This window comes from Oncorhynchus gorbuscha, linkage group LG12, assembly GCF_021184085.1.
Source record: "Oncorhynchus gorbuscha isolate QuinsamMale2020 ecotype Even-year linkage group LG12, OgorEven_v1.0, whole genome shotgun sequence".
Taxonomy (NCBI): domain Eukaryota; kingdom Metazoa; phylum Chordata; class Actinopteri; order Salmoniformes; family Salmonidae; genus Oncorhynchus; species Oncorhynchus gorbuscha.
Genome location: NC_060184.1, coordinates 10,052,470 through 10,068,076, shown reverse-complemented (window position 1 = coordinate 10,068,076; position 15,607 = coordinate 10,052,470). Strand labels below are relative to the sequence as shown.

Genomic DNA, 15,607 nt, shown 5'->3' with positions numbered 1-15,607 from the left:
TCTGTAGACTATAGTGTATATTCTGTAGACTGTAGTGTATATTCTGTAGACTGTAGTGTATATTCTGTAGACTGTAGTGTATATTATGTAGACTGTAGTGTATATTCTGTAGACTGTATACTTCCGGCGCCGACTGAGATGGCCGCCTCGCTTCGCGTTCCTAGGAAACTATGCAGTTTTTTGTTTTTTTACGTGTTATTTCTTACATTAGTACCCCAGGTCATCTTAGGTTTCATTACATACAGTCGAGAAGAACTACTGAATATAAGATCAGCGTCAACTCACCATCAGTACGACCAAGAATATGTTTTCCGCGACGCGGATCCTGTGTTCTGCCTTACAAACAGGACAACGGAATGGATCGCATGCAGCGACCCAAGGAAACGACTCCGAAAAAGAGGGAAACGCGGCGGTGTTCTGGTCAGACTCCGAAAAAGGGCACATCGCGCACCACTTCCCAGTATTCTTCTTGCCAATGTCCAGTCTCTCGACAACAAGGTTGATGAAATCCGAGCAAGGGTGGCATTCCAGAGGGATATCAGAGACTGCAACGTTCTCTGCTTTACGGAGACATGGCTTACTGGGAAAACGCTATCCAGGGCGGTACAGCCAACGGGTTTCTCCACGCATCGCGCCGACAGAAACAAACATCTCTCTGGTAAGAAGAGTGGAGGGGGCGTATGCCTCATGACTAACGGGACATGGTGTGATGAAGGAAACATACAGGAACTCAAATCCTTCTGTTCACCTGATTTAGAATTCCTCACAATCAAATGTAGACCGCATTATCTTCCAAGAGAATTCTCTTCGATTATAATCACAGCCGTATATATCCCCCCAAGCAGACACATCGATGGCTCTGAACGAACTTTATTTAACTCTTTGCAAACTGGAAAACATTTATCCGGAGGCTGCATTCATTGTAGCTGGGGATTTTAACAAAGCCAATCTGAAAACAAGACTCCCTAAATTTTATCAGCATATCGATTGCGCAACCAGGGGTGGTAAAACCTTGGATCACTGTTACTCTAACTTCCGCGACGCATATAAGGCCCTGCCCCGCCCCCCTTTCGGAAAAGCTGACCACGACTCCATTTCGCTGATCCCTGCCTACAGACAGAAATTAAAACAAGAGGCTCCCACGCTGAGGTCTGTCCAACGCTGGTCAGACCAAGCTGACTCTACACTCCAAGACTGCTTCCATCACGTGGACTGGGACATGTTTCGTATTGCGTCAGATGGGAATATTGACGAATACGCTGATTCGGTGTGCGAGTTCATTAGAACGTGCGTCGAAGATGTCGTTCCCATAGCAACGATAAAAACATTCCCTAACCAGAAACCGTGGATTGATGGCAGCATTCGCGTGAAACTGAAAGTGCGAACCACTGCTTTTAATCAGGGCAAGGTGTCTGGCAACATGACTGAATACAAACAGTGCAGCTATTCCCTCCGTAAGGCTATCAAACAAGCTAAGCGTCAGTACAGAGACAAAGTGGAATCTCAATTCAATGGCTCAGACACAAGAGGCATGTGGCAGGGTCTACAGTCAATCACGGACTACAAGATGAAATCCAGCCCAGTCACGGACCAGGATGTCTTGCTCCCAGGCAGACTAAATAACTTTTTTGCCCGCTTTGAGGACAATACAGTGCCACTGACACGGCCTGCAACGGAAACATGCAGTCTCTCCTTCACTGCAGCCGAGGTGATTAAGACATTTAAACGTGTTAACCCTCGCAAGGCTGCAGGCCCAGACGGCATCCCCAGCCGCGCCCTCCGAGCATGCGCAGACCAGCTGGCCGGTGTGTTTACGGACATATTCAATCAATCCCTATACCAGTCTGCTGTTCCCACATGCTTCAAGAGGGCCACCATTGTTCCTGTTCCCAAGAAAGCTAAGGTAACTGAGCTAAACGACTACCGCCCGTAGCACTCACTTCCGTCATCATGAAGTGCTTTGAGAGACTAGTCAAGGACCATATCACCTCCACCCTACCTGACACCCTAGACCCACTCCAATTTGCTTACCGCCCAAATAGGTCCACAGACGATGCAATCTCAACCACACTGCACACTGCCCTAACCCACCTGGACAAGAGGAATACCTATGTGAGAATGCTGTTCATCGACTACAGCTCGGCATTCAACACCATAGTACCCTCCAAGCTCGTCATCAAGCTCGAGACCCTGGGTCTCGACCCCGCCCTGTGCAACTGGGTACTGGACTTCCTGACGGGCCGCCCCCAGGTGGTGAGGGTAGGCAACAACATCTCCTCCCCGCTGATCCTCAACACGGGGGCCCCACAAGGGTGCGTTCTGAGCCCTCTCCTGTACTCCCTGTTCACCCACGACTGCGTGGCCACGCACGCCTCCAACTCAATCATCAAGTTTGCGGACGACACAACAGTGGTAGGCTTGATTACCAACAACGACGAGACGGCCTACAGGGAGGAGGTGAGGGCCCTTGGAGTGTGGTGTCAGGAAAATAACCTCACACTCAACGTCAACAAAACTAAGGAGATGATTGTGGACTTCAGGAAACAGCAGAGGGAACACCCCCTATCCACATCGATGGAACAGTAGTGGAGAGGGTAGCTAGTTTTAAGTTCCTCGGCATACACATCACAGACAAACTGAATTGGTCCACTCACACTGACAGCGTCGTGAAGAAGGCGCAGCAGCGCCTATTCAACCTCAGGAGGCTGAAGAAATTCGGCTTGTCACCAAAAGCACTCACAAACTTCTACAGATGCACAATCGAGAGCATCCTGGCGGGCTGTATCACCGCCTGGTACGGCAACTGCTCCGCCCTCAACCGTAAGGCTCTCCAGAGGGTAGTGAGGACTGCACAACGCATCACCGGGGGCAAACTACCTGCCCTCCAGGACACCTACACCACCCGTTGTTACAGGAAGGCCATAAAGATCATCAAGGACATCAACCACCCGAACCACTGCCTGTTCACCCCGCTATCATCCAGAAGGCGAGGTCAGTACAGGTGCATCAAAGCTGGGACCGAGAGACTGAAAAACAGCTTCTATCTCAAGGCCATCAGACTGTTAAATAGCCACCACTAACATTGAGTGGCTGCTGCCAACACACTGTCATTGACACTGACCCAACTCCAGCCATTTTAATAATGGGAATTGATGGGAAATGATGTAAATATATCACTAGCCACTTTAAACAATGCTACCTTATATAATGTTACTTACCCTACATTATTCATCTCATATACATATGTATATACTGTACTCTACAACATCGACTGCATCCTTATGTAACACATGTATCACTAGCCACTTTAACTATGCCACTTTGTTTACTTTGTCTACATACTCATCTCATATGTATATACTGTACTCGATACCATCTACTGTATGCTGCTCTGTACCATCACTCATTCATATATCCTTATGTACATGTTCCTTATCCCCTTACACTGTGTATAAGACAGTAGTTTTGGAATTGTTAGTTAGATTACTTGTTGGTTATCACTGCATTGTCGGAACTAGAAGCACAAGCATTTCGCTACACTCGCATTAACATCTGCTAACCATGTGTATGTGACAAATAAAATTTGATTTGATTTGATATATTATGTAGACTGTAGTGTATATAATGTAGACTGTAGTGTATAGACTCTCGACTGTAGTGTATATTCTGTAGACTATAGTGTATATTCTGTAGACTGTAGTGTATATTCTGTAGACTGTAGTGTATAGACTGTAGACTGTAGTGTATATAATGTAGACTGTAGTGTATATTCTGTAGACTGTAGTGTATATTCTGTAGACTGTAGTGTATAGACTCTCGACTGTAGTGTATAGACTGTAGACTGTAGTGTATATTCTGTAGACTGTAGTGTATATTCTGTAGACTATAGTGTATATTCTGTAGACTGTAGTGTATATTCTGTAGACTGTAGTGTATATTCTGTAGACTGTAGTGTATAGACTGTAGTGTATAGACTGTAGACTGTAGTGTATATTCTGTAGACTGTAGTGTATATAATGTAGACTGTAGTGTATATAATGTAGACTGTAGTGTATATAATGTAGACTGTAGTGTATATTCTGTAGACTGTAGTGTATATTCTGTAGACTGTAGTGTATATTATGTAGACTGTAGTGTATATAATGTAGACTGTAGTGTATAGACTCTCGACTGTAGTGTATATAATGTAGACTGTGGTTTATATTCTGTAGACTGGTTGTTGATTGGATTTATATATTTCTTACACTCCCCTACGTGTGTATTTGGACAGTGAAGTGAACTTTTAATTTGGCTCTATATTCCAGCATTTTGTATAAAATGTTTTATTTATATATATATAAAACATGCTGGAATATAGAGCCAAATTAAAAGTTTTAGCTTCACTGTCTAAATAAACCCATTTGTAGAGTGTGTCAATAGAGAACTCATGTTATCCACCACCAATGTGTAGCAATGTCTATCTTATCTAGTTTTCTCTCTTTATCCAAATAATGATCTGTAACTGCTTTAGAGGGAATACAGATAGCAACACTGTAGACAGTTTTGTGGGTTATTGGGTTAAAGTGTGCTAATGTTATGTCACCCTGTTCTTTTCTTCATGCGTCTAGAGGTTGTTAAGGAGGGTGAGTAATATTCCGTTTGTTTTAAATCTGTCTTCTCTTACGGGGTTCACAACATTTCCTTGTCCGCGGTACTGCAACAAAATGTTTCTCGTTCGTCACCCGAACCTGTCTAACACACGTAGTAGTGATGCAGCACGACCTGGTTGGGATGAGTTCCTTTTGGTTCCGTTTTGTTCCTGTCTGTCCGTCTGTTTGTTCCTGGAGGTACTAGCCAAGGATGTTCGTTGTCTATCCTTAATATTCCTTGTTTTCTTTCCTTCATCTCTACTGATTAGAAACAACTAGACAGATGAAAGCACCATTTCAATCTTCCTTTTAGAGTTTGACCATTGTGCTTTCCTGTCTGCTCAGATCCGTGTAGATGAAGGAAAGGAGACAAGGGGAGGATTCTACATGACCCTATTGAGATGCAGCCATCAGACTCTAACCTGCTGTGTATGTTGCCTCTCCTCCTCTCCTCCTTCCTAGGCGGCCCAGGGGGGTGGACACCGGACCCTGCTCTATGGTCACGCCATCCTCCTACGTCACTCCTTCAGTGGAATGGTGAGAATGGGGGAAATCTGCCACTCATAACCACAGTGGTTGGGTTCCAAATGGAACCCTTTTCCCCCTTTACACTGTACTTTATCGGGAATAGTGGTGCCCATTTGGGACACACTTAGTATCACCCACACAAACATTATACTGCAGTTGCTCAAATGGCCAAAGTATCTCCGATGAGTGGGTTGCCAGATCTGTGGAAGATTTCCCAGTACGAGAGCTGTATCACTAGTGGATATCCCTCCTACGTGTTGAATGAAAAGGTCACCAGTCCCTCACTGCTACTGTTACTATATTACCTAAAACATTATACTGCAGTTGCTACACAGAGAACAGTGCCGATGGCTTGAGTTTTAAACTGTACATTAAACTGTATATTCCACATGTGTAAACGCAAAACAAACAAATCACGAAAGACAGACGTATATATATATTTTTTACAAATCTTTTTTCTCTTCTTGCTATTTCATATTGTGTGGCTTCTCAACAGTACCTGACCTGTTTGAAGACGTCGAGATCGTTGACAGACAAACTGTCGTTTGACGTGGGATTACAAGAACATTCAATTGGTAACACTTCCTATTGCACACAGCCTTGCTCCCTGTGACTACATTTAGAGGTAGAGTGGTGAAAGGAAGAGGGTGCCGATCATTTCTGCTGTGGAGCCATGCCTTGTACTGGTAACTAGGTGACATTTAGGGAATTTTCCCTAGCCACCGTGCTTCTACATCTGCGTTGCTTGCTGTTTGGGGTTTTAGGCTGGGTTTGTGACATCGGCTGATGTAAGAAGGGCTTTATAAATACATTTGATTGATTGATTGATTGATTGATTGATTGATTTGAAGTACAAAATGAGAGCCATTTATCAAACCGGATGTGATACTTTAACTGTGATATACTAGACATGCAGACTGGCTTCCATATTAATAGCTGACCTTGCTATGTGTATGTGTTGTAGCCCCCAGAATAGAGGCACTATATCAACCTGAAGACGTTACCACCAGGCAAAATGGCTGCCTTGAGGCTGTCCACTGCCCTGCTTTGAAACTGCTTTGATATTTGAAGACTTCAAAATGAACTGATTAACAATCACACAGCACATAATGAACTGATTAACAATCACACAGCACATAATGAACTGATTAACAATCACACAGCACATAATGAACTGATTAACAATCACACAGCACATAATGAACTGATTAACAATCACACAGCACATAATGAACTGATTAACAATCATGATGATAAACTTGCACTGCTTGTGTAAATCCATGCTTTGGTACTTGGACTATGGACCAAAAACTAATTGCAAGAAATTGACATGCCAGTCAAACATGTGCATATTTATGGCAATTTCAGATGTGTGATCTGTATCTTTCTGTTTTTGGTAAGCTCATGTACAGTGTAGGAAGTTATGATTAATTTACAGTATATTACCATAGTTTTATTGTAATCTCAGAACAAGAAACCAAATCTGAAGCGTTAACAGTCTGGCCAGTTACTATGGTAACAGTCTGGTCAGTAACTGTGTTAACAGTCTGGTCAGATACTATGTTAAAAGTCTGGTCAGTTACTATGGTAACAGTCTAGTCAGTAACTGTGTTAACAGTCTGGTCAGATACTATGTTAAAAGTCTGGTCAGTTACTATGGTAACAGTTTGTCACAAGAGACTATGACAGTCTCATCCAAGTCCTGTTGTCCTCTGTCTCTCCAGGTGAGGCATGTTGGTGGACCATCCACCCTGCGTCCAAGCAGAGGTCAGAGGGAGAGAAGGTCCGTATCGGAGACGACCTCATCCTGGTCAGCGTGTCCACAGAGAGGTACCTGGTGAGTACCGATTAGTCAGTCAATCAACCAAACAATCAATCAATCAATCTTCATCTCAATCTTGTTAGCCAGGTCCCAGATTTACATTTACATTTAAGTCATTTAGCAGACGCTCTTATCCAGAGCGACTTACAAATTGGTGCATTCACCTTATGACATCCAGTGGAACAGTCACTTTACAATAGTGCATCTAAATCTTAAAGGGGGGGGGTGAGAGGGATTACTTATCCTATCCTAGGTATTCCTTAAAGAGGTGGGGTTTCAGGTGTCTCCGGAAGGTGGTGATTGACTCCGCTGCCCTGGCGTCGTGAGGGAGTTTGTTCCACCATTGGGGGGCCAGAGCAGCGAACAGTTTTGACTGGGCTGAGCGGGAGCTGTACTTCCTCAGATCTGTTTGGGTTGTCTTGCCAGAGCAGGCTAGGAGGCTTGGAAAGGGAAAGACAACCCAAAGAGATCTGGGACCAGGTTAGGAATAACAAGACAACCCAAACAGATCTGGGACCAGGTTAGGAATAACAAGACAACCCTGTCAGATCTGGGACCAGGTTAGGAATAACAAGACAACCCTAACAGATCTGGGACCAGGTTAGGAATAACAAGACAACCCTGTCAGATCTGGGACCAGGTTAGGAATAACAAGACAACCCTGTCAGATCTGGGACCAGGTTAGGAATAACAAGACAACCCAAACAGATCTGGGACCAGGTTAGGAATAACAAGACAACCCTAACAGATCTGGGACCAGGTTAGGAATAACAAGACAACCCAAACAGATCTGGGACCAGGTTAGGAATAACAAGACAACCCTAACAGATCTGGGACCAGGTTAGGAATAACAAGACAACCAGGTTAGGAATAACAAGACAACCCTAACAGATCTGGGACCAGGTTAGGAATAACAAGACAACCCTAACAGATCTGGGACTAGGTTAGGAATAACAAGACAACCCTAACAGATCTGGGACCAGGTTAGGAATAACAAGACAACCCTGTCAGATCTGGGACCAGGTTAGGAATAACAAGACAACCCTAACAGATCTGGGACCAGGTTAGGAATAACAAGACAACCCTAACCGATCTGGGACTAGGTTAGGAATAACAAGACAACCCTGTCAGATCTGGGACCAGGTTAGGAATAACAAGACAACCCTAACAGATCTGGGACCAGGTTAGGAATAACAAGACAACCCTAACAGATCTGGGACCAGGTTAGGAATAACAAGACAACCCAAAGAGATCTGGGACCAGGTTAGGATCACACAACACTGTTATCCCCATCACATCATCCTCCACTTGAAATAGTCCTGTTAAAACTGTTTTAGTCTTAAATATACTGGTCTCCTCAGCCCAGCCCAACCTCCACAGTGACAAGGCAATCCCAGGGAGTACTTGAAGTGGCTATTCAGGAAGATCTGTAATGAAATTACAAGAGAACCATCCTTGTTTTCAGTATCACTATGGAAATCATTATCTGTCTGATGAGCTGACACATAATGGACTCTGTGCTGTGCAGAAAAATGCCTCCGAACTTAATTAATTTTCTTAGAGAGGAAGGGAGAGGAAAGAGAGAGAGAGAGAGAGAGAGAGAGAGAGAGAGAGAGAGAGAGAGAGAGAGAGAGAGAGAGAGAGAGAGAGAGAGAGAGAGAGAGAGAGAGAGAGAGAGAGAGAGAGAGAGAGAGAGAGAGAGAGAGAGAGAGAGAAGAGAGACATGTTAAACATAAAACAGAGATAGCAGTAGGTACTGGGGATTGCTATATGCCTTTGGGGAGGCAACATAGCTCTACTCAGCCTGAGTTTCAACATTTACATTTAAGTCATTTAGCAGACGCTCTTATCCAGAGCGACTTACAAATTGGTGCATTCACCTTATGACATCCAGTGGAACAGCCACTTTACAATAGTGCATCTAAATCTTTTAAGGGGGGGGGGTGAGAAGGATTACTTTATCCTATCCTAGGTATTCCTTAAAGAGGTGGGGTTTCAGGTGTCTCCGGAAGGTGGTGATTGACTCCGCTGTCCTGGCGTCGTGAGGGAGTTTGTTCCACCATTGGGGGTCCAGAGCAGTGAACAGTTTTGACTGGGCTGAGCGGGAACTGTACTTCCTCAGTGGTAGGGATGCGAGCAGGCCAGAGGTGGATGAACGCAGTGCCCTTGTTTGGGTGTAGGGCCTGATCAGAGCCTGGAGGTACTGAGGTGCCGTTCCCCTCACAGCTCCGTAGGCAAGCACCATGGTCTTGTAGCGGATGCGAGCTTCAACTGGAAGCCAGTGGAGAGAGCGGAGGAGCGGGGTGACGTGAGAGAACTTGGGAAGGTTGAACACCAGACGGGCTGCGGCGTTCTGGATGAGTTGTAGGGGTTTAATGGCACAGGCAGGGAGCCCAGCCAACAGCGAGTTGCAGTAATCCAGACGGGAGATGACAAGTGCCTGGATTAGGACCTGCGCCGCTTCCTGTGTGAGGCAGGGTCGTACTCTGCGGATGTTGTAGAGTATGAACCTACAGGAACGGGCCACCGCCTTGATGTTAGTTGAGAACGACAGGGTGTTGTCCAGGATCACGCCAAGGTTCTTAGCGCTCTGGGAGGAGGACACAATGGAGTTGTCAACCGTGATGGCGAGATCATGGAACGGGCAGTCCTTCCCCGGGAGGAAGAGCAGCTCCGTCTTGCCGAGGTTCAGCTTGAGGTGGTGATCCGTCATCCACACTGATATGTCTGCCAGACATGCAGAGATGCGATTCGCCACCTGGTCATCAGAAGGGGGAAAGGAGAAGATTAATTGTGTGTCGTCTGCATAGCAATGATAGGAGAGACCATGTGAGGTTATGACAGAGCCAAGTGACTTGGTGTATAGCGAGAATAGGAGAGGGCCTAGAACAGAGCCCTGGGGGACACCAGTGGTGAGAGCGCGTGGTGAGGAGACAGATTCTCGCCACGCCACCTGGTAGGAGCGACCTGTCAGGTAGGACGCAATCCAAGCGTGGGCCGCGCCGGAGATGCCCAACTCGGAGAGGGTGGAGAGGAGGATCTGATGGTTCACAGTATCGAAGGCAGCCGATAGGTCTAGAAGGATGAGAGCAGAAGGATGAGAGCAGAGGAGAGAGAGTTTCAACTCCACAAAAGGGAATCATTGCCTGATTCTTCCTCCTACTGAAAACATTAGATTGTCGCGCAACTATGATTTATCACAGAGGGATTATTTCCTGAGTGACAAAGAATGATTGTTTTTCTGAAATACTCTATAAAAAAAAATATACACGCAAATGTGAAGTGTTGGTCCCAGATTTCATGAGCTGAAATAAAAGATCATAGAATTTGTCAATACGTACAAAAAAGGTTATTTCTCTCACAAATGTGTTTACATCCCTTTTAGTGAACAGTTCTCCTTTGCGAAGATAATCCATCCACCTGACAGGTGTGGCATATCAAAAAGATGATTAAACAGCATGATCAATACACAGGTGCACCTTGTGCTAGGGATAATAAAAGACCACTCTAAAATGTGCAGTTTTGTCACACAACACAATGCCACAGATGTCTCCAGTTTAATTTCTCTACCATAAGCCGTCTCCAAACGTCATTTTAGAGCATTTGGCAGTACGTCCAACAGGCTTCACAACCTCAGACCACATGTAACCACGCCAACCCAGGACCTCCACATCCATCTTCTTCACCTGCAGGATCGTCTAAGACCAACCACCCGGACATCTGATGAAACTGAGTAGTATTTCTGTCTGTGGCCGGGCCTGGCTCCCAAGTGGGTGGGCCTGGCTCTCAAGTGGGTGGGCCTAGCTCCCAAGTGGGTGGGCCTGGCTCTCAAGTGGGTGGGCCTGGCTCTCAAGTGGGTGGGCCTGGCTCCAAAGTGGGTGGGCCTGGCTCTCAAGTGGGTGGGCCTGGCTCTCAGGTGGGTGGGCCTGGCTCCCAAGTGGGTGGGCCTGGCTCCCAAGTGGGTGGGCCTGGCTCTCAAGTGGGTGGGCCTGGCTCCAAAGTGGGTGGGCCTGGCTCTCAAGTGGGTGGGCCTGGCTCTCAAGTGGGTGGGCCTGGCTCCCAAGTGGGTGGGCCTGGCTCAGAAGTGGGTGGGCCTGGCTCTCAAGTAGGTGGGCCTGGCTCCCAAGTGGGTGGACCTAGCTGTCTCTCGCTCACACACACACACACACACACACACACACACACACACACACACACACACACACACACACACACACACACACACACACACACACACACACACACACACACACACACACACACACACACACACACACACACACACATACGCGCACACACGCGCATACACACACATGCACACACACACGCGCACACACACACATACACACACACACACACACGCACACACACCCCACTGGTCCTAAACCTACGCTGTGTGACCTCTCTTCCAGCACCTGTCCATCTCCAGCGGTAGTTTCCAGGTGGACGCCTCCTTTATGCAGACTCTGTGGAACGTCCAGCCTACCCGGTCAGGAAGCAACGTGGCTGTAGGCAAGTACACCACGACTCCGTACCATCATTACAACTTCACTTCATTATGGACTAGGATGTATTCAGTTGTTGGAGGAATGTTATATATTCTTCTTTGTGTCATGCTCCCCTCGGTAACCTGTGTTTGTAAGACACTTCATAAACATCAAGTCAAATCAGAGTTTATTTGTCACGTCCACAGGATACAGCAGGGTCAAATCAAATTACATTTTATTGGTCACAAACACACGGTTGGCAGATGTTATTGGTCACATACACACGGTTGGCAGATGTTAATGCAAGTGTAGCGAAATGCTTGTGCTTCTAGTTTCCGACCGTGCAGTAATATCTAACAATTTCACAACAACTACCTTATAAACATAAGTGTAAAGGAATGAATAAGAATATGTACATATCAATATATGGATGAGCGATGGCCGAACGGCATAGGCAAGATGCAGTCGATGGTATAGAATACAGTATATACATATGAGATGAGTAATGTAGGGTATGTAAACATTATATCAAGTGGCATTGTTTAAAGTGACTAGTGATACATTTATTACATCCAATTTTTTATTATTAACGTGGCTAGAAATTTGTGTCAGTATGTTGACAGCAGCGACTCAATGTTATTGATGGCTGTTTAACAGTCTGATGGCCGTGAGATAGAAACTATAAACAGTACAGTGAAATGATTGCTTGCAAGCTCTTCCTCAACAATGCAGGTATATTAGTCATATAGAAGAAACACACATTAGAATAAACACTAAATACAGACCCATATGTATCAGTCATTCAATCAATCAGATTGTCACTAAGGCTACGTGCGGTGCACAAAATGCACCATACCTTCAAAAGCTCCCTATTGAGCTTAGGGTCTTGTGTTTGTCCAATAGGATTCCTGTGTGGTGGTCACGTGATGCGTCTGTGTCACGGACATGATGAGAGTCTGACCATACCTGGATCAGAGGCCAGCGAGATGGAGCAGAGGTACAGTAGGCTTCTTGTCAGCCATTTTAATATTGTAACACTGTCAGAGCATAACAGGTACAGTAGGCTTCTTGTCAGCCATTTTAATATTGTGACTGTAACACTGTCAGAGCATAACAGGTACAGTAGGCTTCTTGTCAGCCATTTTAATATTGTAACACTGTCAGAGCATAACAGGTACAGTAGGCTTCTTGTCAGCCATTTTAATATTGTGACTGTAACACTGTCAGAGCATAACAGGTACAGTAGGCTTCTTGTCAGCCATTTTAACTGTGGGTTTGGGTCTCTCCTGTAAACCCACTTTTAACACGGTCATATAATCACTTACGGTTACTTTGAATCACTTTGAAGAGAACTTTGAGTCAAATGTCATTACAGGCTGTGAGCTCTACTATTAAGGACCATTTTAACTGACACTTACAGCTACTTTTAAAGATGTGTCTTAATGTTTTAGAGAGCTTTCAATTAACTGCTATGACATTCCATCACCATTCTGTTGAATTGTTGAGAGAAATGGGATCAAATAGTGCTAAGTCTATCTTGATGACGATCTGCCTGTGTATCAGATGGGGATCTGGGACACTCACTCCTTAGCCTGAAGTGTCACACCGTGCGCAATTTAATATGTGTTGGAATGCTTCCGAAGGGCAGTCAAGTCTGTTTGCGCGGCAGAGGTCCTGAGTTCTAGTCTCGGTATGTGCTGAGGCAGAGGTCCTGAGTTCTAGTCTCGGTATGCGCTGAGGCAGAGATCCTGAATTCTAGTCTCGGTATGTGCTGAGGCAGATGTCCTGAGTTCTAGTCTCGGTATGCGCTGAGGCAGAGGTCCTGAGTTCTAGTCTCGGTATGCGCTGAGGCAGAGATCCTGAATTCTAGTCTCGGTATGTGCTGAGGCAGAGGTCCTGAGTTCTAGTCTCGGTATGCGCTGAGGCAGAGATCCTGAATTCTAGTCTCGGTATGTGCTGAGGCAGATGTCCTGAGTTCTAGTCTCGGTATGCGCTGAGGCAGAGATCCTGAATTCTAGTCTCGGTATGTGCTGAGGCAGATGTCCTGAGTTCTAGTCTCGGTATGCGCTGAGGCAGATGTCCTGAGTTCTAGTCTCGGTATGCGCTGAGGCAGATGTCCTGAGTTCTAGTCTCGGTATGCGCTGAGGCAGAGGTCCTGAGTTCTAGTCTCGGTATGCGCTAAGGCAGAGGTCCTGAGTTCTAGTTTCGGTATGCGCTAAGGCAGAGATCCTGAGTTCTAGTCTCGGTATGTGCTGAGGCAGAGATCCTGAGTTCTAGTCTCGGTATGTGCTGAGGCAGAGGTCCTGAGTTCTAGTCTCGGTATGCGCTGAGGCAGAGGTCCTGAGTTCTAGTCTCGGTATGCGCTGAGGCAGAGGTCCTGAGTTCTAGTCTCGGTATGCGCTGAGGCAGAGGTCCTGAGTTCTAGTCTCAGTATGCGCTGAGGCAGAGGTCCTGAGTTCTAGTCTCGGTATGCGCTAAGGCAGAGGTCCTGAATTCTAATCTCGGTATGCACTGAAGCAGAGGTCCTGAGTTCAAGTCTCGGTATGTGCTGAGGCAGAGGTCCTGAATTCTAGTCTCGGTATGTGCTGAGGCAGAGGTCCTGAGTTCTAGTCTCGGTACGTGCTGAGGCAGAGGTCCTGAGTTCTAGTCTCGGTATGCGCTGAGGCAGAGGTCCTGAGTTCTAGTCTCGGTATGTGCTGAGGCAGAGGTCCTGAGTTCAAGTCTCGGTATGTGCTGAGGCAGAGGAGGATGTGGTACTAGCTAAGCAAGCAGCATGATGTTCTTTTCACATTTTGAAATGACATTTTCATACCAGTAATAATTCAGAATGTACTATTAGTTTCAGTTTCAAAATGCACTTTTGAAGATTTGAAAGAGAAGGACTCCATGCAACAATTTGTATTGTAAAGTCACTGCGTTAAATAGAGACAAATGCATTATTTGGGACTGGTATCCTAGCAGCTAAGAGCTTTGAGCCAGTCAACGAATCCCAGAGTCGACTAAGTGAAAAATCTGTCGAATTGTGCCCTTGAGCAAGGCATTTAACCTTAATTGTTCCTGTAAGTGGCTCTGGACAAAATGTTTCATGTAATACTACTGACTAAAGGTCACCAGCGTTAGTCCCTAATAAAAAATATGATTTTGCAAGACGCAGTGATTTCTCAAACAGAGTTTCTTTCATTATTGTCCAGATATTTGATCTCATATACTCCATAAAGAGTAAAGACCAGAGACACAAAACAGTCTTATGAAAACATTTCTTCTTAACTGCCAGTTCTCTGCTGCCAATGACTGGAACGAACTACAAAAATCTCTGAAACTGGAAACACTTATCTCCCTCACTAGCTGTTAGCACCAGCTGTCAGAGCAGCTCACAGATTACTGCACCTGTACATAGCCCACCTATATTTTAGCCCAAACAACTACCTCTTTCCCTACTGTATTTATTTATTTGATTAATTTATTTAGCTCCTTTGCACCCCATTATTTTTATTTCTACTTTGCACATTCTTCCACTACAAATCTACCATTCCAGTGTTTTACTTGCTATATTGTATTTACTTTGCCACCATGGCCTTTTTTTGCCTTTACCTCCCTTCTCACCTCATTTGCTCACATCGTATATAGACTTGTTTCTACTGTATTATTGACTGTATGTTTGTTTTACTCCATGTGTAACTCTGTGTCGTTGTATGTGTCAAACTGCTTTTAAGTTGAGAATGTTGACAAGTTAAATACAGAAGTCTTTTCATTGTCATCTCTTTACAGCAGGAGCCATTTGCTTTCCCAACTATGTTTTCCTGCGATTGTATTTTAAAATATTGCGATATGCCTGGCTGGGCTTCTCTACTTTTCAGTGACAGTCACAACTCAACAATCATCTATTTGCCGTTCGCGGTCCAAATTGCCGATCCTTCAGACTAAGTGATTTAACACAATAAACAGCTTTATTTTTTATTAAAGAAGCTAATGGTCCTCTGTGTCCAAATCAGGCTTTCTGGTGTAGTAGCCTATTTTGAATGGTTGTATTTATTTCTTTAAAGACAGGAGTTAATTAGGCTATATATATATATTTTTTTTTTCAATTTCATTCAATTTATTATAGGGAAAGCTTAATTGCTCCTAGCATTATGGGCGCTGCC

The 15,607-nt window shown here is 45.2% G+C and overlaps 1 protein-coding gene across 1 annotated transcript in view; it reads left to right on the top strand.

Annotated features, from left to right (window-relative positions):
• Window positions 1–15,607, top strand: part of ryr3 (ryanodine receptor 3) — a 248,048-nt gene that overhangs the window by 45,104 nt on the left and 187,337 nt on the right. The window contains 5 exon segments of the mRNA XM_046293110.1: window positions 5,091–5,165; window positions 5,653–5,731; window positions 6,881–6,993; window positions 11,391–11,490; window positions 12,369–12,462. Of these exon segments, the coding sequence (XP_046149066.1) occupies window positions 5,091–5,165; window positions 5,653–5,731; window positions 6,881–6,993; window positions 11,391–11,490; window positions 12,369–12,462 (461 nt within the window).